A 23,030-nucleotide genomic window follows, 5' to 3' on the forward strand; every position below is an offset into this window, starting at 1 on the left:
CAATAATGTAAACCAACCAAAAATAATTATTATCCTGTTTTGTTTTTTAAACTCCTTTTACAGTATGGCAAAAAAACAAAACTTCAGCTTCAACTTCTTCTCTCCAGTCCTCTCTATCTTATGTTTTTCTCTATATTGTTTATTGCATATTAAGGTTCCTGTTTACTCTCCATAGAAAATAGAGAAACGGTACATTTGCAATAGCAAGATACTCCATGATCCAAACTGCACAGACAAAATTTGTGTTTGCTTATATTTGTTGAGCTTACTTAAAATTTCATGACACCTAAACAAAATAACCCCATTGACTCCCATTTCTCTTCAGCAATACTGCTAAACGCCTTGTGTTGACTTAATTCTCACCATGGCCACATAGCCATGATGGGACGGACAAAAGGGTTGTTTCTGAGGGTGTACACGGGCCTGTGGGATGGCTTTACTTTCTTGTTTTTAAGGAGTATCTCCAAACCTTCCACCACAAACAATTCCAGACTGGCAACAAGAAAGAATTAACCAACACTTTAATGAATTTATCTCATACAAATTTAATTTAATAAACTTCTTAACCAAACGTAATTAATAGTGTTCCTGATTATTCCCATCCAATTTAAAATATTCTAAGGCCATTTCAAAACAACTATTCCTAACTGTCAAAAAGGAATATTTTAAAGTTAGAGAGAGAGTGCCTCCCAAATCCAATCTTGGAGCTGGTTCTATGCTTCCACTGAGGAGGAGTCTGAAAACTGAAGATCCTGCCTCCCATTCTCCTTTTAAAAATCTTGCACTCTGCAATAATGTCTCCTCACAAACCTGCAGGTACATAAAAGGGCTTCCTCTCACTGGAGAGTTCTGTGACCTGATCACAAATGAACTACTTGTAGCTGAATGCATCCACTTTGTGATATTACCACTCCCAGATATCATGAAACATAGAGAAGAGATACAATTTCTTAAGTAGACTTGTTTATTACGATCACAATACCACCCTTTCTAGAATTCATGAGCTTTTCAGAATGACCCATTCAAACATTTTAAACTGAGTAGCCTTGCAGGTTGAGTCCTGTCAGCCACACTCCCCCTGAGATTGGTGCATTAGTTTAATTAACTGGGTCAGCTTTAGTGGCCTAAAAGTAGGTCTCAAAGGAATACCACCTACAAATACACCAATACAGATGTACACATCCAGTCACATTGTTTACTTAAAATCATCATCATATCATTCTTTCTATATCTATCCCTACTCGCCCAGACTAAACTCTAAAATCCCTTCATTACATTTTTATGCTATTCTTTACATAAAATTCGATGATATTTCCGTCCTTCTAATGGAGAGTTTCGTAAACCAATCACAAGTAAGCACTGAAATCTAGCTGTTGCTACAGAAAAGTGCTTTCGCCAAAGACCTTAATAAATGTATCTGACCAGCAGGTGTTCATCAACATATAGCTATGGTTACAAAGGATCATCTATCAAACATAGGCTTCAGTGTAAACTTTCTGTTGTTAAAAATAACGGCGTGTTCTTGATCTTTTTTCCTTTTTTCTCCGTTTTTCATTTTTGATTTGTGGTCTTCTTTGCTGTTAATCATTTTTGTCATATACTAAAAAATAAACATTTTCAAACCCTGAATTTCCTCCACAGATATTTCTCCATGTCCAACAACAACTCCAGGTATGTGAACAATTCTTGCTTTCCTTGTTCCTTCTTTAAAGTATTGTTTTGCAGTAAATATCTTTACAAAATTTGCAGTCACTGTATTTACTAACCTAAAGTCTTTCAACAATGTCATTTGTGTTAATAATTAATTAACACAAATTATTTATTATAAATAATTACTTATAATTATACATTATTATAAATTAATTAACACTAATTGTTAATAATTTATATAGTCAAATATAAATATCACCAAAGCTTATGTGGTGATAATATATAACCACAGCACTTGTTGTGTTCTGCTTCCTGTCCTTAAAGCAAACACTTGATATTAAAGACATAATATGTACGTTGCAAGGATAATTTAAATTAGATTCTGTGGCTGCATTTAAAAATATTAATCTACAACACAAAAAAGTATGCTGAAATCTAAACTGCTGCTTTTTTCCCTGTTTTATAGCCATAACACCATCAACACCAGAAACTACAGCAACAAACGGTATGGTGTTTGAAATGTAAAGTGAAGAATGAATGTATGTATGTGAGCTCCAGATTATCACTTGCACTGTAAAATCTAAAACACGAATCACTTTTGTTGTACCAACACAGCTGTTTATATGGCTGCATTTAGAAAAGAGAAGGTTGAAATATAAGAAAAGTGTGCTGAAATCTGAACTGCTGCTTTTTTCTGTTTTCACAGTCACAACACCAGTAATAACAATGCCTACTACAACATATGGTATGAAGTATGAAATGTAAAGCATAAATGTTTTTGTGTGAGCGCCTGATCATCACTTGCACTTTAAATTCTGAAAAACTGCATGACTGTTGTTGTAACGACATCCGTATTTAAATGATCTGCAACTACACCCTATTTATGTGATTTTGTTAATAACTTTAATCTCTGTTAATACTTTATATATTCATATGCAGTCCCAATCAAAAGTTTAAGACCACCTGCAAAAAGTCAAAAAATCATATTTTGCATGGATGGATATTAACAAGGTTCCAAGTGGAGCTTCAAAATGCAACAAGACAGAATGGGAGTGTTATGGATGTTTTCATTTAATAAAGCCTGGACACAAACAGTGAGCGGTCGCTGGACAGAAACAAAAACACAGGCCTGGGGACTCGAACCCCAGGATTTTCCCTCTGGAGACTCGAACTCCTTTATAGGAATAAGATAAATCATTTTTTGAGCATGCAATTTATTGAAAAAAACTGAAACGGGCTGTTTTACTGCTGGATTCATTGTCATTTTCTGTCAGGTAGTCACACTGTAATTCCGATGGCCAAAGACAAAAAAGGTTTCTTTTGTTTAACGTAGTCGGGTTGTTTAACTGCATAAGCAGGATCTCTCACGGCGCACCATCGCTGCTGAGATGGGCCGTAGTAAGACAGTCATTTGAAATTTCTTAAATGATCCTGAGGGTTATGGAACAAAAAATTCAAAGCTGTTTTGGCTGTCGCCATTACATATTCAGTTTACCATTCTGCTATCCCTGAGTATCTATGGCCGGACACTAAAACTACTCTGTGTTCTGTCCCCTTCATATCTTCTCTGTCTTTTGTTTTCAGCTGTGCCCATCATTTTAAGTGGATCTGGATCAACTCCGATGTTCTTGTAGAGTTGACGTTTTTTTAGGAATTGCTACCTGATGTGGTCAAAGCATTTGTTCCTTTAAGCATTCGATCCAGGTTTTAACCATGAGTTGTTGTCATGAACTCTGTGTAGTGACTGAACAAATTAGATTGTGGATATTAGCAGAAATAAGCTTATTATTTTAGTGTGTCAGTAGAGTCTCTCTTTTAGCAAAATAGTGAGCATTTTGGAAATTACTCACCAAGCTCTACTTGGTGTAGAGCTGCTGGACCAAGTTCTTAAATCAACTGCAGCAGGACTATATTATTATTATTATTATTATTATTATTATTAGTATTAAGCAAGTAAATCTGAGCTGTCCACTTTGTACTTATTCTTACAAAAGATTTTTTGATATCTTCAAGACTTTTTAATATTCAATACTCTGACATTCTCACTATTTTAAAAAATAGTTTAAAATTTTTTTTTCTTTCAACCAGCATTTCCTAATTATACATTATATGCTTGACATGGGTCATCAATATGGATACATCATCCTAAATTTCATTTATTTGATCAGTCTTCAATGCCATAATTCTTTCTTGTGACTCATTTTTAAGGTGGTTCACTCACATTAAATGAACACTTGACATCTGAATTATGTATAATCCAAAAAACAGGAATATGATAACTTCCATCACTTAAAATTAATCCACTTGTTATTGAAAAATGAGCATTTGGAAAAACCATTTTGTTAATAAGGGTTATACTTTCTTTGGTAATCTGACTAGGTTTACTAGGTCAATTGAAACCGATGAGTTAATGTTTTTAAATAATTTCCAATTTCAACAAGATTTATATGAATGCTTCTACTATTTAAATGCAATATGTAAATACTATTAAATTTCTTCTTGAATAACATTTAGAATATTATTCATCATTATAATAAACATTTGCATCAAAATCAATGTTGTTTTTTAAAATTAACTAATTTATGTTCGATTGGAGCAGCTGCAGCTGCCCAGCCAAGGACACTCATGTCTTTAAGCTGATGCCAGAGGAGGTTTGGACCTCAGTAGTTATTGAGTTAGTGAGCTCTTTAGAATGATCCATCCTTTCATAAATGTTTGAAAAAGGTGGACTGCATGGCTAGATGCTCTTTTGTTTTATTTTTTTACACCTGTGAAAATGGAGCTGAAAAAAATCTGAATTAAAAAATTAAGAGGTGTGGCCCTTCACTTCTGTACTTCTTCTGATCCTGTGCATCTCAAAAGAAGTAGAAACATCTTAGATGGGGTGTTTGTTCATAAACAATTTATGTAAATGTTGTTTCTCATATTTGTGAAAGAGTTTTGTGATGATTTTCTTCTTGTCTCCTCTACAGAGCCAGTGGAGTTTTATATAGACTTGAACTTGCTCTTCCCAATATCCAGTCTGCCCCCAAATTTCATTGATCTATTCAGAGGCTATGTGAGAAATGTGTCCTTTCCCCAAAACATCACTGGGTCTTTAATAATAGAAGACTTGAACTTCACCACATGTAAGAATTTTGTGCTCAGTCACATTTGAATGTGTTCATACTCTGGTGCATGATTTATGAGCTGTGTTTGGTGATTGTCTTAAATGTGTTTATCAGGGTGCTATCCAAACTCCACTGGAGGACAGCAGTGTCAATGTGAGGACCAGTTTGCCTGGTCATGTGAGAAGTGTGGCCAATACGGTGCATGCAATAATGTCACCTCGCACACCTGTGAATGCATCAAAGGGCTTCCGCCTGGTGGAGAGTTCTGTGAACCAATCGCAAGTAAGCCTCTGTCACGGGCCAGTTTCTAACTCCATGCTCTGCAGCACAGACACCCCCAATATTGCAACAACCAACCAAAAATAATTATTATCCTGTTTTGTTTTTTAAACTCTTTTTACAGTATGGCAAAAAAACAAAACTTCAGCTTCAACTTCTTCTCTGCAGTCCTCTCTATCTTATGTTTTTCTCTATATTGTTTATTGCATATTAAGGTTCCTGTTTACTCTCCATAGAAAATAGAGAAACGGTACATTTGCAATAGCAAGATACCCTATGATCCAAACTGCACAGACAAAATTTGTGTTTGCTTATATTTGTTGAGCTTACTTTGCTGCTGTTAATAAAATATTACTGCTTCTATGGGAATTAAGATGATAAGAGCAGTGTTGCTGATTAAATAAATACCTTAAATACCTTTTGTGGAAATGCACAAAAGGTCCATCATGGTCCGTGGTGAATTTCACTTATTGCAAAGTGGAATGCATCCAATTTCTTAAATAGACTCACCCAATGTCAAGCCACACCACATTATTCTATCTATATCTATCCCTACTCGCCCACTCTAAACTCTAAAATCCCTTCATTACATCTTCATGTTATTCTTTACATAAAATTCGATGATATTTCCGTCCTTCTAATGGAGAGTTTCGTAAACCAATCACAAGTAAGCACTGAAATCTTCTCGCTGTTGCTACAGAAAAGTGCTGTCACCAACGACCTTATTAAATGTATCTGGCCAGGATGTGCTCATCAATATATAGCTACGGTTACTTAGAATCATCTATTAAACATCAGTGTAAACTTTCTGTTGTTAAAAATAACGGTGTGTTCTTGTATTTGTTTTTTTTTGTCTTTGTCATTTGTGGGGTTTTTTTGTCTTCTTTGCTGTTAATCATTTTTGTCATATACTAAAAAATAAACATTTTCAAACCCTGAATTTCCTCCACAGATATTTCTCCATGTCCAACAACAACTCCAGGTATGTGAACAATTCTTGCTTTCCTTGTTCCTTCTTTAAAGTATTGTTTTGCAGTAAATATCACTAAAAAATTTGTAGTCACTGTATTTACTAACCTAAAGTCTTTCAACAATTTCACCAAGGCTTATATGGTGATGATATGTAAGCACAGCACTCCTGTCCTTAAAGCAAACACTTGATATTAAAGACATAATATGTACATTGCAAGGGTAATTTAAATTAGATTCTGTGGCTGCATTTAAAAATATTAATCTACAACACAAAAAAGTGTGCTGAAATCTGAACTGCTGCTTTTTTCTGTTTTCACAGTCACAACACCAGTAATAACAATGCCTACTACAACATATGAAATGTAAAGCATAAATGTTTTTGTGAGCGCCTGATCATCACTTGCATTTTATTTGATTTTGTTTTTTTGTTTTTTTTAATTTTTTATATATTCATGTACAGTCCCAATCAAAAGTTTAGGACCACTTGAAAAATCTCAAAAAAATCACATTTTGCATGGATGGATCTTAACAAGATTTCAGGTAGATCTTCAACACGCAACAAGAAGAAACGGAAGTGACACAAATACATTTTTTGAACGTGAATTTATTGAAAACAACGCTTAAACTGAAACAGGCTGTTTTACAACTTAAGAAAAGTTTAGGACCACTTGCCTTTAAAATGCCAGATCTTTGCAAAAATGTGGATTCACTGTCATTTTCTGTCACACTGTCATTAAGTTCTGATGGGAAAGGCAAAAAATGTTTCCCTTTTTCAACATGCTCGGGTTGCTAAACACTATAAGCAGGGTCTCTGGCAGTGCACCATCACTGCTGAGGTGGGACAGTCATTTGGAATTTCTTAAATGATTCTGAGGGTTATGGAACAAAAAAGTTGAGTGGAAGAAACAAACAATTTCTCCTGCAGTGAGCCACAGGATCCAATTGGCTGTCCCTCAAGACACTGGACGATCCGCGACTCAAATTCAGGCCGTTACTGGTACCAACTGCAAACCCATAACCATCAGATGGCATCTGAGACTGAAGGTCTTCAAATATAAAAAAACATCTTCAAAGGCCTTTTGTCCTGGAACGCCACAGAACTGACTGTTTGGACTTTGCAAGAGAGCACCAAACACTGGACATTGAAAGGTGGAAGAAAGTTTTATTCTCTGATGAGAAAAAATCCAAGCAGATGCCACTTCAGATGTTTTCTATGCACCACAGTGGTGGTGACACCATAATAGTCTGGGGTGCTCTTTTTCTTCAGTGGAACAATGGAGCCTCAGGAGGTGCAGGGGTGTCAAACATAGCCCCTGGCTATGTCCAGATGTTGCAGAGAGCATCCCTGATGACTGAGGCCCTTGTCTGTGTGGTAACGACTGGACAACGCTACAGTACACAAGGGCAAGGGACTTCTTTCCGGAGAATAACATCAGTCTTTTTTGGACCATCCTACGTGATCCCCTGATCTAGATCCTCCAATTGAGAACCTTTGGGCATGGATGGCAAGGGAAGTTTAAAAGATGGACAACAATTCCAGACAGTAGATGTCCATTGAGCGGCTGTCTTCACCACTTGGAGAAATGTTTCCACTCACCTCCTGGAAAAGCTTGCATCAAGGATTCTGCAATAAATTTTTGAAGTGATCGACAATAACAGTGGAGCTACTCATTACTGAGATCATGTTTGAAACTCTGATTTTTGTTCTTTTGATCAGCTGTTAAACAGCCTGTTTCAGTGTAAGCATTGTTTTCAATAAATTGCATGCTCAAAAAATGAATTGTCTCATTTCCATTTCTTCTTGTTGCACGTTGAAGAACATTGTTAAGACCCAACCATGCAAAATATGATTTTTTGCCATTTTTAAAGTGGTCTTAAAATTTTGATCAGGACTGTATAAATTTAAAATGCTTTTGTGTCAAAGCTCACACAGTGTTAATATCAGACCAAATCACTTCAACTGTCAATAAATATGTGTGTCAACATGTCTGCTCATATGTTGATTGAAAAGATTTTAAGTGTTCTGTTTCATGTCCATAAAGCAAACACTTGGGTTTAAGATATAATATGTAGTGTTGCAGCATGTACGTTAGATTCTCAGGCTGCGTGGGAAAAGAAAAAATATACAATTTTAAAAGTATGGTGAAACCTGAACTGCTGCTTTTTTTTTCTTCTTTTTTTACAGTCACAACACCATCAACAACAACACCTACATCAACAAATGGTATGATATTTGAAATGTACAATGCTCCAGATTATCACTTGCACTGTAAAATCTAAATAAATCGAATCTCTTTTGTTGTAACAATACAGCTATTTAAATTATCTAAAAATGAATCTGTTTGCCAAGTGACTCGTGTAACTGAGAGCTGGGGTAAATTTAATTGTAGATTGCTGCCAACAGGATTTTGACCATGTGGAAATTGCTTTTTTTTTTTTTGATATGGGAGCTTGTTGTCAACATTTTATTGTGTCCCATCATTGTGACAGGTTCATGTGATGCATTCACTCATTTTCTCCTTCACAGCACCAGTGGTCTTCTATATAGCAGTTGAATTGCACATCTCAGCAACCAATGTGCCCCCAAATATCACTGTTGTACTCAGAGACGTTATGAAAAATGTCATCTCTCCTCAAATTGAGTTTTTAACAGTAAAAGACTTGAACTTCACCACATGTAAGGACTTGATCTTATTTATGTGATTTTTGCGCTATTTTTATATAGTGCTATATGAATGAGCTTTGTTTTGTCATTCTTTTAACTGTCTTGAAAAGGGTGCTCTCCAGTCTCTACGGGAGGGCAGCAGTGTCAGTGTGAGGACCAGTTTGCTTGGTCATGTGACAAGTGTGACGAATATGGTGCATGCAGTAATGTCACCTCAGAAACCTGTGGGTGCATCAACAAGCTTCCTCCTGGTGGAGAAATTTGTGAACCAATCTCAAGTAAGAATTCAGTAAATAATTTTTATGTGACCTGAATATGATGTATTCAAATATATCTTTAATACATTTATTTCTGTTGGAATTCTCTGGTGTTAATTTCCTTCTTTTTTCTTGGATCTTAATTTATTCTCCACAGCTTTCAATCCATGTATAACACCAAATACAACTACATTACCATCAGTGACAACTACAACAATGCCAACACCACCAACAACAACAACAATGCCAAACATAACAACAACAACAATGCCAAACACAACAACAACAACAACAACAACCACAACAACAACAACCACAACAACTACACCAATGACACAGACATTTGAAATAACTATGGATGTTGAATTCAAGGAAGAATACAATCAAGAAACCAATGACTTTCACAAAACTGTTAGCAAAACCGTAAGTCTTTGCCTTTTTTTCTTTGTTATTTAGTTTTCTCTTTTTCTCCTTCTACTAATATTTATTCCCTGTTTTTGCCACTGTCTCAAACAGATCACAGAAGAAGGACTGAATCAAGGAATACAAGCAAAATTAATTAAATTCCGGTAACTCACAGTGTCTTTTTTTATTACTACACAATTCCTAACAAGGTTTTTTCTTCACTCCTTTTATGGTATGGTTATTGAAACATTCCACTTGTTTTTGCAAAGTCCGTTCACAAAAACGGACTTTGCAAAAACGTTATGCAAAAGTGTTATGGGGGGAATATCATCATCCCCACCCTATGAGATTAGTTACCAACCTCCAAGAACAACTGATGTGTTGAAGGCACTGAATGAATTGAATTGAAGAAAGAAGTACACAAAAGAGTAAAGAAGTAGAACAACCTTTACATACCTGGGGCCTTAGAAACTGCCATTTTTTATTCCAAATGCACCCTGAGATAACTTCCTCCATTATGAGTAAAGTCACCCTATCCATCTTAACCATGTGTGGCACCACACACAAATGTGAGTTTTCTGCACAGTGAACTTAATCAAAACTAAATATCGGTCCAGGCTTGAAATAGGCAAATGAGAATGTGCCCAGGTTTAAAATCCTGGCAGCAAAAGCGAGAGCTTAGTTAGTAGGGAAGTTGATTAAAAGAGGGGGGAGAAAGTGAGCCCCTGCTACTCTATAGTTATTAAGACTTAAGATGAGATTTATTATCTGCAAAACTGGTTGAGACTGTTTAGTCAGGATGTGAAACACAAAAGGGGAAATTTAAATTCTTTCCCAATTCATTTAATTTTTCTGAGGTTAGCCACTTAATTTGAAGGACAAAATTTTCAAATTTTATTATTTTCTTTTGTTTTAAAATGGAGCCTTACTTTAAATAAGAATGTTGTGGAATCTAAACGCAACATGGGTCCCAGTGGTAATCACAGCACCCGGGGCAGTGATTCCTAAAATGGGGAAAAGGGTCCAGCAGATCCCAGGAAAAACATCTGACACCTATATCCAGAAGTGCGCAGTCCTAGCAACAGCAAAGATCCCCTGTGCATGGCCCTCAAGCTGCCAGGATCTGAGCTTGAAGGATAAAGACTGCTCGCAGGTCGAGTGAGGAATTTATATGTTCAACATTTCAGGACCTAGAGAAGGCCTTTAACTGCAGTCCTCAGGGTGTTCTGTGGCCCATTGTTGGCCATTGTGGCTCATGAATATGGACCCATTGTTGCAAGATATCTGGCCTCACAAACAAATGGTTGGTTTGCATTGCCGGCAAGATGTCAAATTCATTCCTGGTGGGTTCTGGACTTTGCAAAAGCTGCAGTTTGTCAATGATTCTGTTCATTACTTTCATCACAATTAAGACATTACTGTAAACATTTCCATCTGTTAAGTTGTAAATTAATGTGACTGAGGGAAAACTCAACATGCAGTAAAACTGTCTCTACTACTCATTCTAAAAACATATAATCTGGAAATAGTCTGACATTTAGCCTTTACCCAGTAGAGAAAAAAATAATTGTTAATTATTTGCAATTTACTGTAATTTATTTTTATTTTATTTTTTTCCCATAACTAAAGGCATTTAATGTTTTTGTTATTTGAGATTAAACTTGTTTGGCCTGTGTGAGTGAACACATAGCATGTGAGAACTTAAGAGTTGGCAACTCTTTTGTGGTTACATTCTTTTAAAGGAATTCTGTTCTCTGTTGCAGGAGTGGAAGTACCATTGCCCAATATCAAGTCAGTGGTCCCTCTTCTATTACACCAGACTTTCAGGCACTAAAATTAAAAATATCTAACAACCTGGCAAAATTATATCCTGTAATATTTGAGGGTAAGGTAGTTTTTTACATTTATGCTTTCAAATGTTGTGAATATCTGTTGGTACAGATAGTTGTTTAATAATTGTGCGACATTTTTGTCCTTAAAGCCTCGGGTCCCCTGACATTTTCGCCAAATGATGGATTTTATGAGGAAACAGTGACTGTAACATGTGGCCCTCCACCAGGGGATTTTGGCACTGTCTCAGCAGCAGAGTGGAGACGTAATACGGTGCTCATATCTGAAGATGGAGGACACAGAATTTCATTTAAGGATGGAAAATCAACCTTAACTGTGTCCAGGTTTATTAGCGCTGACGATGGTAAGAAATGGGTTGCTGCATTCAATAGGAATACATTTTAATAGAATTTGTTTAATTAAAATTTAAATTAAAGTTCTGCATCACAGTTTTCTCTTAGTACTCAGGCCAGAGCAACAGCAAAATTCTGATTGGCTGGGTAAAATTCATCTTACAGTGCAACGCAAGCATTGTCAGTGCATCAATCAGTCTGACCTGCTTATAAAAGACAAATTGCAGCGAAAGTTTCACCCAAAAATAATTATAGTGCAGTCTGTCTTAGTGTAGTAAATATACCACTACAATTATTTTATGTATTGAAGAGGTATCCAATGGTTGTGCCTAAGTCTCTCACAGAAATACAGTGCAGAAGAATTCTGCCATGTTACTGAACCACCGCAATAAACTCTGATGAGAGCAAAATGTAGGGTGCGGAAGACTCTGTATACAGTATATATGTTCAGTGCAGATAGATATATAGTGTATAGGTATACATGTCATCCAAAAAATCCACAACACAGATCATACAAAAGAAATATGGTACAAAAGCCAAAAAAATGTTTTCCTTTGCTGAGCTGTTACACTTCATGTGAGCAGTATATGCATTTTAACCAGTGATTTAAGGACCACAATAGCATCTAAACAAAGGGACGTGACATTTATACAGTGGGGCAAAAAAGTATTTAGTCAGCCACCGATTGTGCAAGTTCCCCCACCTAAAATGATGACAGAGGTCAGTAATTTGCACCAGAGGTACACTTCAACTGTGAGAGACAGAATGTGAAAAAAAAAAACATGAATCCACATGGTAGGATTTGTAAAGAATTTATTCGTAAATCAGGGTGGAAAATAAGTATTTGGTCAATAACAAAAATACAACTCAATACTTTGTAACATAACCTTTGTTGGCAATAACAGAGGTCAAACGTTTACTATAGGTCTTTACCAGGTTTGCACACACAGTAGCTGGTATTTTGGCCCATTCCTCCATGCAGATCTTCTCGAGAGCAGTGATGTTTTGGGGCTGTCGCCGAGCAACACGGACTTTCAACTCCCGCCACAGATTTTCTATGGGGTTGAGGTCTGGAGACTGGCTAGGCCACTCCAGGACTTTCAAATGCTTCTTACGGAGCCACTCCTTTGTTGCCCGGGCGGTGTGTTTTGGATCATTGTCATGTTGGAAGACCCAGCCTCGTTTCATCTTCCATCAGTGAACCTCCTTCACTGATGGAAGGAGGTTTTGGCTCAAAATCTCACGATACATGGCCCCATTCATTCTGTCCTTAACACGGATCAGTCGTCCTGTCCCCTTGGCAGAAAAACAGCCCCATAGCATGATGTTTCCACCCCCATGCTTCACAGTAGGTATGGTGTTCTTGGGATGCAACTCAGTATTCTTCTTCCTCCAAACACGATGAGTTGAGTTTATACCAAAAAGTTCTACTTTGGTTTCATCTGACCACATGGCATTCTCCCAATCCTCTGCTGTATCATCCATGTGCTCTCTGGCAAACTTCAGACGGGCCTGGACATGCACTGGCTTCAGCAGCGGAACACGTCTGGCACTGCGGGATTTGATTCCCTGCTGTTGTAGTGTGTTACTGATGGTGACCTTTGTTACTTTGGTCCCAGCTCTCTGCAGGTCATTCACCAGGTCCCCCCGTGTGGTTCTGGGATCTTTGCTCACCGTTCTCATGATCATTTTGACCCCATGGGATGAGATCTTGCGTGGAGCCCCAGATCGAGGGAGATTATCAGTGGTCTTATATGTCTTCCATTTTCTGATGATTGCTCCCACAGTTGATTTTTTCACACCAAGCTGCTTGCCTATTGTAGATTCACTCTTCCCAGTCTGGTGCAGGTCTACAATACTTTTCCTGGTGTCCTTCCAAAGCTCTTTGGTCTTGGCCATGGCGGAGTTTGGAGTCTGACTGTTTGAGGCTGTGGACAGGTGTCTTTTATACAGATGATGAGTTCAAACAGGTGCCATTCATACAGGTAACGAGTGGGGGACAGAAAAGCTTCTTACAGAAGACGTTACAGGTCTGTGAGAGCCAGAGATTTTCCATGTTTGAGGTGACCAAATACTTATTTTCCACCCTGATTTACGAATAAATTCTTTACAAATCCTACCATGTGGATTCATGGATTTTTTTTTCACATTCTGTCTCTCACAGTTGAAGTGTACCTCTGGTGCAAATTACTGACCTCTGTCATCATTTTAAGTGGGGGAACTTGCACAATCGGTGGCTGACTAAATACTTTTTTGCCCCACTGTAGGTACACTAATATTCTGATATACAGTTTTTCCCAGTTTCTATGGCTCACTTCTCAAATAATAGTTTAGTGATGCAAAAGAGTACCGCCATTGGTTGGGGGCAGACAAACAGTTTCCCCTCTTGGGTTTGCAAGCACATTATAACGGGTGTGCAGTTTATGACAATTTGTGGCCAAACAGAATATTAGGTTGTTTTTTTTTTACTGTACTATTTTATTATTAATGAGCTGATATTCTACTTTTTAGTTCTGTGCAGTCCAGTTTCTTTTCCCTCACAATACATTGTAAAGAGTCCTTTCATTTTAATACAGAATGTAATATGTTCTGCTTTTAAGCATTTAAGCTATATTTTTAAACAATCGCAGTTGGTTATTCCCAGAAAAATTAGGGTTGGATTGCTAAAAAGTAAAGTTTCAGTGTATGAGGGCGGAAAACCAGGAGTATTCCAAAAATGTTATTGTTGTTGTTATTACAAATATTTTATACCTCTTTTGTTGGTTTAATTTGAAATTTTCACTTTTAATTACAGGAGTTTATGAATGTCGGCTGATGCGCACAAATGACAAAGCATTTTTTCGTCAGAAATCTGCAACATCATTCAGTCTGAAAACAAAACCCACAATCACAGTCTCACCAATCAGACAGTATGTGCAATGTTCTGGAGGAAGTGTGGCTCTGGAGTGCAGTGTGAATGATGGGTATGAGGTTCAGTTTCGGGACATTTCTGCAGCAGGTAAGCCTGACACAAAAACACAAAAATCAACAAAAGGCAAATCTGTTACTGAGAAACATTTTATATCACAGCATTTTTCACAAAAGCATATTTAATGCAATTAATATTATTTTGTAACTTTTCGGTCTTGCTATTGTTCTACTCTCTAGGATATTTTTAACTTACCTTTATTGTTGTTGTTTAGGCACTGGTACTTCCATTACCTATAATTATCCTACACCTCAAGGTTGTCAACAAGGGGAAAAGACAGTCATCTGTCAGTTAAAAAACCAACCTTCATATGCAAATAGAATAACACTACAGTTATCCTCACAGAGTGAGTATTACTTAATACATTCAGATATTCACAAGTATGATCATGAACATGCATTCATACATACAAAATGAAAAATACATATTAAAACTGATGATGTATTTGTTCTCTCTCTGCATAGGTGCTTACTGTACAGATGACACATTTGGCCAAGGAGATATAGGTTACAAAGCTGCAGTGCCCTGTGAACCAAACAAGGTGGGAGAAATAACTGCAGTGTGTAAGGAAAATAGGAAATTTGGCGATGTTGAAGAGAACTGCATCCTGTTGCCAGTTCAGGAGCTGCTTGACCAGTCCCAGGTAACCTAGCTCTCTGGTTGTTTCCAACAACAGATAATGAATCATTGATTCAATTAAGGCAACACAATGCAAGTCAAATCAAATTACTTTTATTGTCACATCACAATATACTGGTACACTGGTACAGCACATGCGAGTGAAATTCTTGTGTGCAAGCTTCAAGCAACAGTCTTGTGCAAAATGCAAGAAACAAGAGAATTACAAGAATAGGAATATGAGAATTATAAGAATTATAAGAATAAATATATGTACAACTATAATAATGTATGCACATCATTAAGTGTGTGTGTGTGTGTGTGTGTGTGTGTGTGTGTGTGTGTGTGTGTGTGTGTGTGTACATATGTATAAAATATACAGAGGTCAGATGTAGTAATGGTCTGAGCCAAACCCTAATTTGGCAACTGTGATGGAGTTGGTGGGAGGTATTGTCCTGTATTGAACTTACCTTAGATAACATCCTACTCCCCATACTCCCCAACACCACCTAAAATGGGTACACCATGCAACATCACAGAGGAAAGCACTGCCCACAACAGATTCATAGAGTATTATCCAACAGATGTTAAAAGACCTCATCTGCCTCAGAAAATAGAGAAAACTCTGGCCCTTCCTGTAAAGTGCAGTTGTGTTTTTAACCCACTCCACTTTATTGTCAGTGTTCTCTCTGAGGTATTTATGTTGTGGTGATATCATGGTCCTCCTAAAGTCCACAGTCAATTCTTTGATCTTTCTCACTTTGTGGAAGAGACTGGGTACAGTAGAAACTCAGCCATGAAATAGAAAAATCATATGGTCACTGGACACCTCTGCACATAGTGTGCCAGACACAGCCTGCAAAAGGGACATGGGCCCATCCTCCTGTAGGCCCACAGTCCTGTAGGAGGTGCCATTGGGGGTCAGCTGCAATGGGTGTCGCACGTCAAATGGGAGCAGAGGCCCTGGCAGACTGATTCCCGGGTACCAAGACTAGCAAATAATTATGTGTAATAATAATTATATATCAGTATATTGGCTGTATGTAATGAATGAATATCTGTACTGTTGATGCACAGTGGTCCTGTGTGTGTGGTCCAGTGTTCTCCTTAAAAAGGGAATGAGAAAAATGCATCAGAAGCCTCATATGTGATTTTAAAGCAAGTGCATCACTTGTGCTTAAACCTGCAGGAAAACTAGAAGAAAGTAAAATAAGTAGAATATATAAAATTATTAAGTGGAGTTAACATGTAACATTGTTCTTTCCTCTGTTCAAATCTCACAGTTCTTGACTGCCGCTACATTGCCAGTATTTTTGGAAGAGCTCAAGAACGTCACTGTCAATTTTACTGAAGAAGTGATTACATCTCCTCCCAACATTAAAGCTATTGTGAGAATACTCAGCAATGTCGCCAACAAATCTTCATCCCTCAATATCTCAATTAGCAGAGATTCAATGGAGGTATGTTGATTAGATTGCAGACGTTTTCACATTCTGAACAGTTAATGTTTTTAATCTAAAATCATTCTTTTCTCTTTACTATAGAATGTCTTGATAACAGCAGGGGTTCTCACCATCAATGGAACAAAGCAAACATGGAACATTCTCAATAACAATGACACCAAAAGCATCTCAAACAACACTGATGTTAAAAGTGTTAGCTCATCATTTTTGGACTCCCTTGAAATAATAACATCTCGTCTTGTCAATGCAACTTTTGACATTATGACAGGCTTTATTCAGTTAAACAGAACTACATTCACAGACACTTTCAATGCTGAATTTAATTCTTCAGTGACAATACAAATACCAGAGTCTAATGGAGATAACAAAACAATCACTATGATAGTATTTAACTCCTTAGATAACGTACTACCTGCAAGAGATGAGGCCAATTCATCGCTCAAGTCCATAAACGGCAGGGTTGTACTTGTTCAGTCCACTGGCCAAATCAATAATATCTCTTTCACATATGATATTTTAAATGGTACACTGGGAAACCCTGAATGTGTCTTCTGGAACTTCAGCCTCTTTGATGGTCTGGGAGGATGGGACGGCAAGGGCTGCAAGTTAGTGTTAAACATAAATGAAACAGAAACTGTCACCTGCAACTGCAACCACCTGACCTCATTCTCCATCCTCATGTCACCGAACAGTCCGAAGAAACTCTATTTGGACATTATAACCTACATTGGAGTTGGCATTTCGATGGGATCCTTGGTCATATGTCTCATCATTGAAGGCCTCATTTGGAGAAAAATAAGAAAGAATGAAACCTCTTACTTGCGTCATGTTGCCATTGTTAACATCGCCGTTTCCCTCCTGATTGCAAACATTTGGTTTATAATTGGAGCGGCCATTTCAGATGCAGAAGTTAAAAACCCCCCAGCATGCACTGCAGCTACCTTTTTTATCCATTTTTTCTACCTAGCCCTGTTCTTCTGGATGCTGGCCTCAGCTATGCTGCTGCTCTACCGTACAACTAATGTTTTTGGTGGGGGTTTGTCTAAAGCATCTATGCTGGCCATTGGATTTTTTCTAGGCTACGGAGCTCCTCTCATCATTGCAACAGTAACTATAGCTGCAACTGCACCTGACAACGGATACATTCGAGAAAATACCATATGCTGGCTCAACTGGGATAAGTCCAAAGCTCTGCTGGCATTTGTGATTCCTGCACTTTTAATAGTGGTGATAAACCTCATTATCCTGGTTGTGGTTTTGTACAAAATCATAAGGAGAAGGGTTGGAACAACTGCTGCACAAGCAGAGGAAAAGCACGTCTTAGTGGTTATTGCCAAAAGCTTGGCTGTGCTCACACCATTTTTTGGCATAACTTGGGGTTTGGGAGCTGGAATTATGGCTGATCCAAGAAATGAAGGAATCCATATTGCATTTGCATTCTTCAATTCGCTACAGGTACAAATTCATTTTTCCCCTATCTGTATACCATGATAGTAGCATCTTTAATCACTAAATCCTTGATAACTCATGTTACTCTGTTTTTAAAAAGGGTTTCTTTATTTTGGTATTTGGAACACTGCTGGACGGAAAGGTACGTACAGCTCAATTTTAGTGCAGGTTATTTCAAGGAAAAATAATAATTTATATATGAATGATGTTTACGAATGAATATATGATTATTCCTGAATTACTTAAAAATTAAAGGTAAATGATATCAATTTGGTTTAACAACCAAGTGTGTACTGGAAAGAAATGTAGTATTTGTCTCCTGATCTTTACTGACAAAAGACTATAAATTGTAATAATATTACACTAAAATCGTCCTTTGTCAAGTCAAACTTCCGCCTTTACATTTCTTGAGACTTCTTGGTTTCTCTGTAAGTCCATTCAAATGACTACTCAGACTTGAGCATGAAAGTAGGAGACAGGCCCACACTTCAATAACTAACAGTTACGTGTATGTGGTCGCATTCCATACAAGCACACAAAACAGCACAATGAACATCTTCACAGAAGTGCAAAAATACAAGATGGTTTGCTTGTAGTGTTTGGCTTGGCCACATGAATAAATTAAATTTTAAGAACAAATTTATGTGACTTCCATTTTAGTAATCTAACATTTGACATTTCATTTATCAGGTGCGGTCAGCAATAGCATCATGGTCACAATCCTCCAGAAGTAGGACAGGGGTAAGAACAGGTTTCCTAGTCATGGGCTTCATGTTCCTTGTTTTTTTCCTTTCTTATGAATCACCGATAATTTGCTTCTTGTTAATATTGTATGATTTATTTTTATTTTGTTTTTTTTAGAGCACAAGTGCTGGAAATTCAACATCAAGTGGACTTCGATTTCTAAGGAACTGGAGACGTGGAAGAGGTAAAGAACCATCAAGGAAATTAATCAATTAAGGTTCCATATAAAAATGAAGTGAAAACTGTGTGTTTTTAGGTGTGCTTGTACTTTGATCAGGCAGTCCAACCAGGAAAATAATAATTAGATGGGTGGCGCATCAACAGATACAAAATGTCATTTTTTAAACATTTTTATTCATACAATTATTTTAACTGCCACCGAAACTACAGCTTCCTGGTGTAGTACTGTTCCTACTGTTGTATTTTTTTTTTAAATTCATACAACACAGAATAACTGTTCTATTATTGTTTTGCTTTTTTTTGTTTGTTTGGTTTTTTTTAGATGGCTACAACATGACCTCCAGTGCATCCAGTGATGTGCATTCAGCTAGCAACACGTAATCTATGCAGAAATCTGTGGTGATTCAGATAACCAACAAGAAGTCAGCCCCACTCTCACCTTTTTCCCTATTTGCAATAAATTCAACTTTGATGGGTTTTATTTATATCTTACATAATATTGAATCCTAGAAGAATCTGGCTTGATTTAAAAAACAAAAAAAACCCAAAATAAATAAATATGTGATTGCTACACTAGTTTTTGAATGGCGTGATAAATGTTGGAATCATAATTATAACGTTTTAAATTTTTTATTCATCTTTGATTTTGATTTGAATGTATGATTATCACATGTCAAATAGTACATATTTGTAGTTACTAATACATTATGAATGTATGTTTGAACTGTTTTAGAAGAAAAGTGTTAAGTTTACTTATTCTAAAGAGTGAGCAGATTTGATTTCTGATGTAAACATGAGTTAAACATTGCACTTGCAACATCAGTGCATCAGCGAATCTTGGTTGCTAAAAAAATATTTAACATTTTCTACATGTAGTCATTATAAGCTAATTTTAAATATCAAACAACTTTTGTTAAAGAAAGTTTTGGTGTTAACCACTTTATAAGCTTGGCTACCACTTAGTTGTAGAAGGAAATCTGTCTCTAAATCTTGCGGTTTTAATTCCATCTGAATGTATTATAGTGCATGATCCCAAAATTAATCTCATGAAAATAATTAATTTAGCTTTAATAATATCATTAATTCTTACCAATCGCTGGTATTTTTTTAATTCTGTATATTTTATGCTGTATAATAATAATTTCTTAATAATTTCTCATACATCTTACTTTTACCCAATCCTTTTTTCTTTCCTGACCAAAAAATTGTTATACTAACTAGCACTTTCATGTTATAGTCACTCTCTTCTGGCTTCTCAAAATAAATTAAATATGCTTTTATTTTTTTTGCGCACTTATTGTTGTATATTCTTGCATAATTTTGCCATGCCTTAACACCTGACACTCGGACCAGCGGCCGCCTCGGGTCTCTCCTCCTCCCCTTTCCCTCATCCACCTGCTGGCCTCCAACACTTGCTAATGTTATTGAATCTGTGGAAGCTCCGCGATAGCCACCACACAAAGTAACGAATAACGACCCTATCTAAATCCCAGTAACGATTAATGTGTTCCTGATTTTGGCATAATAACTAGTTACTGTGCTCGTTACCACAATAATAACGTAGTTACTGTAACGTGTTACTTAATAAAGCGTTAGTCCCAACACTGACAGTAAAGCAGTCGTTTCCATTTAATTATATGTCATTTGTGATATTTGGGTTTTCTACACACATGGAGCAACACAACGTTGAAGTCACTGTCAGTTCCTGGGGAGGAGTAGGTAACAAAGCCAGGTGGTGTCCCTGTGAAGGTGTCCAGTGTTGGGAAGGTTACTTTTAAAATGTATTCCATTACAGAATACAAAATACATTCCTAAAATGTATTCTGTAACGTATTCTGTTACGTTACTCAATGAGAGTAACGTATTCTGAATACTTTGGATTACTTAATATATTATCATGCTTTTTACAACAACGTGAATGTACTATTGCTGTGTGATTTATTACTATTACTGAAGGTCCGCGACTCCGAACTGTAGTAAAGGGACCTCTGACTAATACGGCGGGGTCCCTGTCGGCTCGTAGCCGAAAAATAGCTTTACTTTGTTGCGTGGGTCAACTTTTCTTGCGAGAGACAGAGAGAGGCGTTGAAAGACTGCTCCAACGGAACTTATTGTTTTCGGAGGAAAACACGAACACGGTGTACAGTCGAGTCTTAATAGCTTACTTACAACTGGGCTCGTCAGGCACTCTTCTTGGCTGCAGTGGTTATTATTATATTTACATGCTTCCAGCTCCCGTTTTTCCTCGATGACAACTCGTACCTTTCCACTCTCCTTTTTCTCCCTCCTCGCTCACAGACCCATAACGTGTATGGCAGTGCATTCTCCCTGCAACACGGACTACACTGCCCATGATGCTACATTCTTTAGAGCTATGCTTGTAGCATTCTGCCTTCACTGAGTGAATGGGTTAAATGCAGAGAGGAATTTCCTCAAGGGGATCAATAAAGTATAAAGTAAGTTAAGTATATATATCATGTTCTACCTGAGTAGCGAAAGACCGCGGTGACCTGAAAATGATGTGCCGGAGGTTTGCCATTCTCGCTGGCTCAAGTCACCATTGAACCCCCCCGGCTAGCTATCGAGCTGGTGGGTGACTGATGTCTCCGAAAACGTTGGAGCACTTTTGCAAATATGTGATGTCTTGATAAACTGAGCAGATATTTGAAGTTTACACACCCACACCTCGCCTGGAAATATGTTAAAAGTTTATTTTGTGACCCAGAAAGAGTAATATTAAAACTGAGTAGCGGCCACCATTGTTGGAAACTGGAGTTTGGCTGGGCTGTGCTATGAATTCTGGAATATGGTAGGACACACCCGACCCATCCTTCAAATTTGGGGAAAAGGAGGACGCATTTGTCGGCTGCATTCGGAGGACGCTACGAATTTGGACAGCCTTCGTTGCGTCGCTGTGACGTAATTGGCCTACCAATGCAGCCTCAGGAGGCTGCAGCCCATGAACTTGGACACCCCCTGCATGTTATTCTCTAAAACACAAAGAGAGCCACGCGCTCACACGATGCTCCCAGTAGCTGCAGATCCTGATGCTGTGGTGAATATTTGACACACTTTTTTTGGTAATTTTTTTTTTTTGCCTGTTCCATTCGGTACTTTAGCAATCAAAATTGTTTTCTGAAGGCCAGGAAAGATGCTCAACGGATTTATTTTTTCAAGTGGAGAAAATATGCAAATGCCTTATTGTTCCACTTGAATGTTCCACTACTGTTAATGCTATATAGTGACAAAGCTCCTGTAATCACAAAGAGAACAGAATAATCACAAACTGTGAAATATAAATTTTATTAGCTATTTATTAAGAAAAAGAAAAGCCTAATATAATAATAATGGATTGGATTTATATAGCGCTTTTCTAGGCACCCAAAGCGCTTTACAATACCACTATTCATTCACTCTCACATTCATACACTGGTGGAGGCAAGCTACAGTTGTAGCCACAGCTGCCCTGGGGCAGACTGACAGAAGCGAGGCTGCCATATCGCGCCATCGGCCCCTCTGGCCAACACCAGTAGGCAAGTAGGGTAAAGTGTCTTGCCCAAGGACACAACGACCAGGACAGAGAGCCCAGGGATCGAACCGGCAACAGATGCGATTCCCAACCCCCTGAGCCACGGTCGCCCACAATATACTAGCAAGTTTCCAACATAATATTTACTTTTGAGTTGTTGGTGCTTTTTAAATGGAGATCTCCAAAGCTGAGACGATGGAGTGGGTTTCAGTCCTGGTTCAGTCTGCTCCTGCGTGGTGGTATTCAACAACATATGGAGATATTATCAGCATTGTTTGAGCTGCTGCCCAAGTATTGGACAACAAATATTATTAAAATTATTACTCTCACAGGATTGTACAGAATACTGCATATGCAACTTTTTGAACAATACCGCATTAAAAATCATTCTGACAGTTTTTTTAAAAAAAATCTGAATACATGAAACAAACTCAGTAAAAAAGACAATTGTACAGAGTCAGTGCTATAAATTAAACATACATTTTTGCGTACCTGCCAAGTGGCAGTAGTTGGTTTCAGTGAATAAATATTGGGCTGTGTTATTTTAATATTGATTAA

At 37.4% G+C, this 23,030-nt stretch overlaps 1 protein-coding gene across 1 annotated transcript in view; it reads left to right on the forward strand.

Moving 5' to 3' along the window:
* Window positions 1-23,030, forward strand: part of LOC309697527 (uncharacterized protein) — a 125,953-nt gene that overhangs the window by 51,171 nt on the left and 51,752 nt on the right. Inside the window, exons 33-48 of the mRNA XM_082519495.1 lie at window positions 1,642-1,671; window positions 2,117-2,155; window positions 2,357-2,395; window positions 4,623-4,778; window positions 4,875-5,042; window positions 5,992-6,021; window positions 8,197-8,235; window positions 8,539-8,688; window positions 8,787-8,954; window positions 9,091-9,356; window positions 9,450-9,502; window positions 11,102-11,223; window positions 11,320-11,532; window positions 14,316-14,519; window positions 14,704-14,835; window positions 14,954-14,995. Of these exons, the coding sequence (XP_082375621.1) occupies window positions 1,642-1,671; window positions 2,117-2,155; window positions 2,357-2,395; window positions 4,623-4,778; window positions 4,875-5,042; window positions 5,992-6,021; window positions 8,197-8,235; window positions 8,539-8,688; window positions 8,787-8,954; window positions 9,091-9,356; window positions 9,450-9,502; window positions 11,102-11,223; window positions 11,320-11,532; window positions 14,316-14,519; window positions 14,704-14,835; window positions 14,954-14,995 (1,851 nt within the window). The remainder of the gene's footprint in view (window positions 1-1,641; window positions 1,672-2,116; window positions 2,156-2,356; window positions 2,396-4,622; window positions 4,779-4,874; window positions 5,043-5,991; window positions 6,022-8,196; window positions 8,236-8,538; window positions 8,689-8,786; window positions 8,955-9,090; window positions 9,357-9,449; window positions 9,503-11,101; window positions 11,224-11,319; window positions 11,533-14,315; window positions 14,520-14,703; window positions 14,836-14,953; window positions 14,996-23,030) is intronic.

This window comes from Aulonocara stuartgranti (genome assembly GCF_965226115.1).
Source record: "Aulonocara stuartgranti genome assembly, chromosome: 3".
Classification (NCBI taxonomy): domain Eukaryota; kingdom Metazoa; phylum Chordata; class Actinopteri; order Cichliformes; family Cichlidae; genus Aulonocara; species Aulonocara stuartgranti.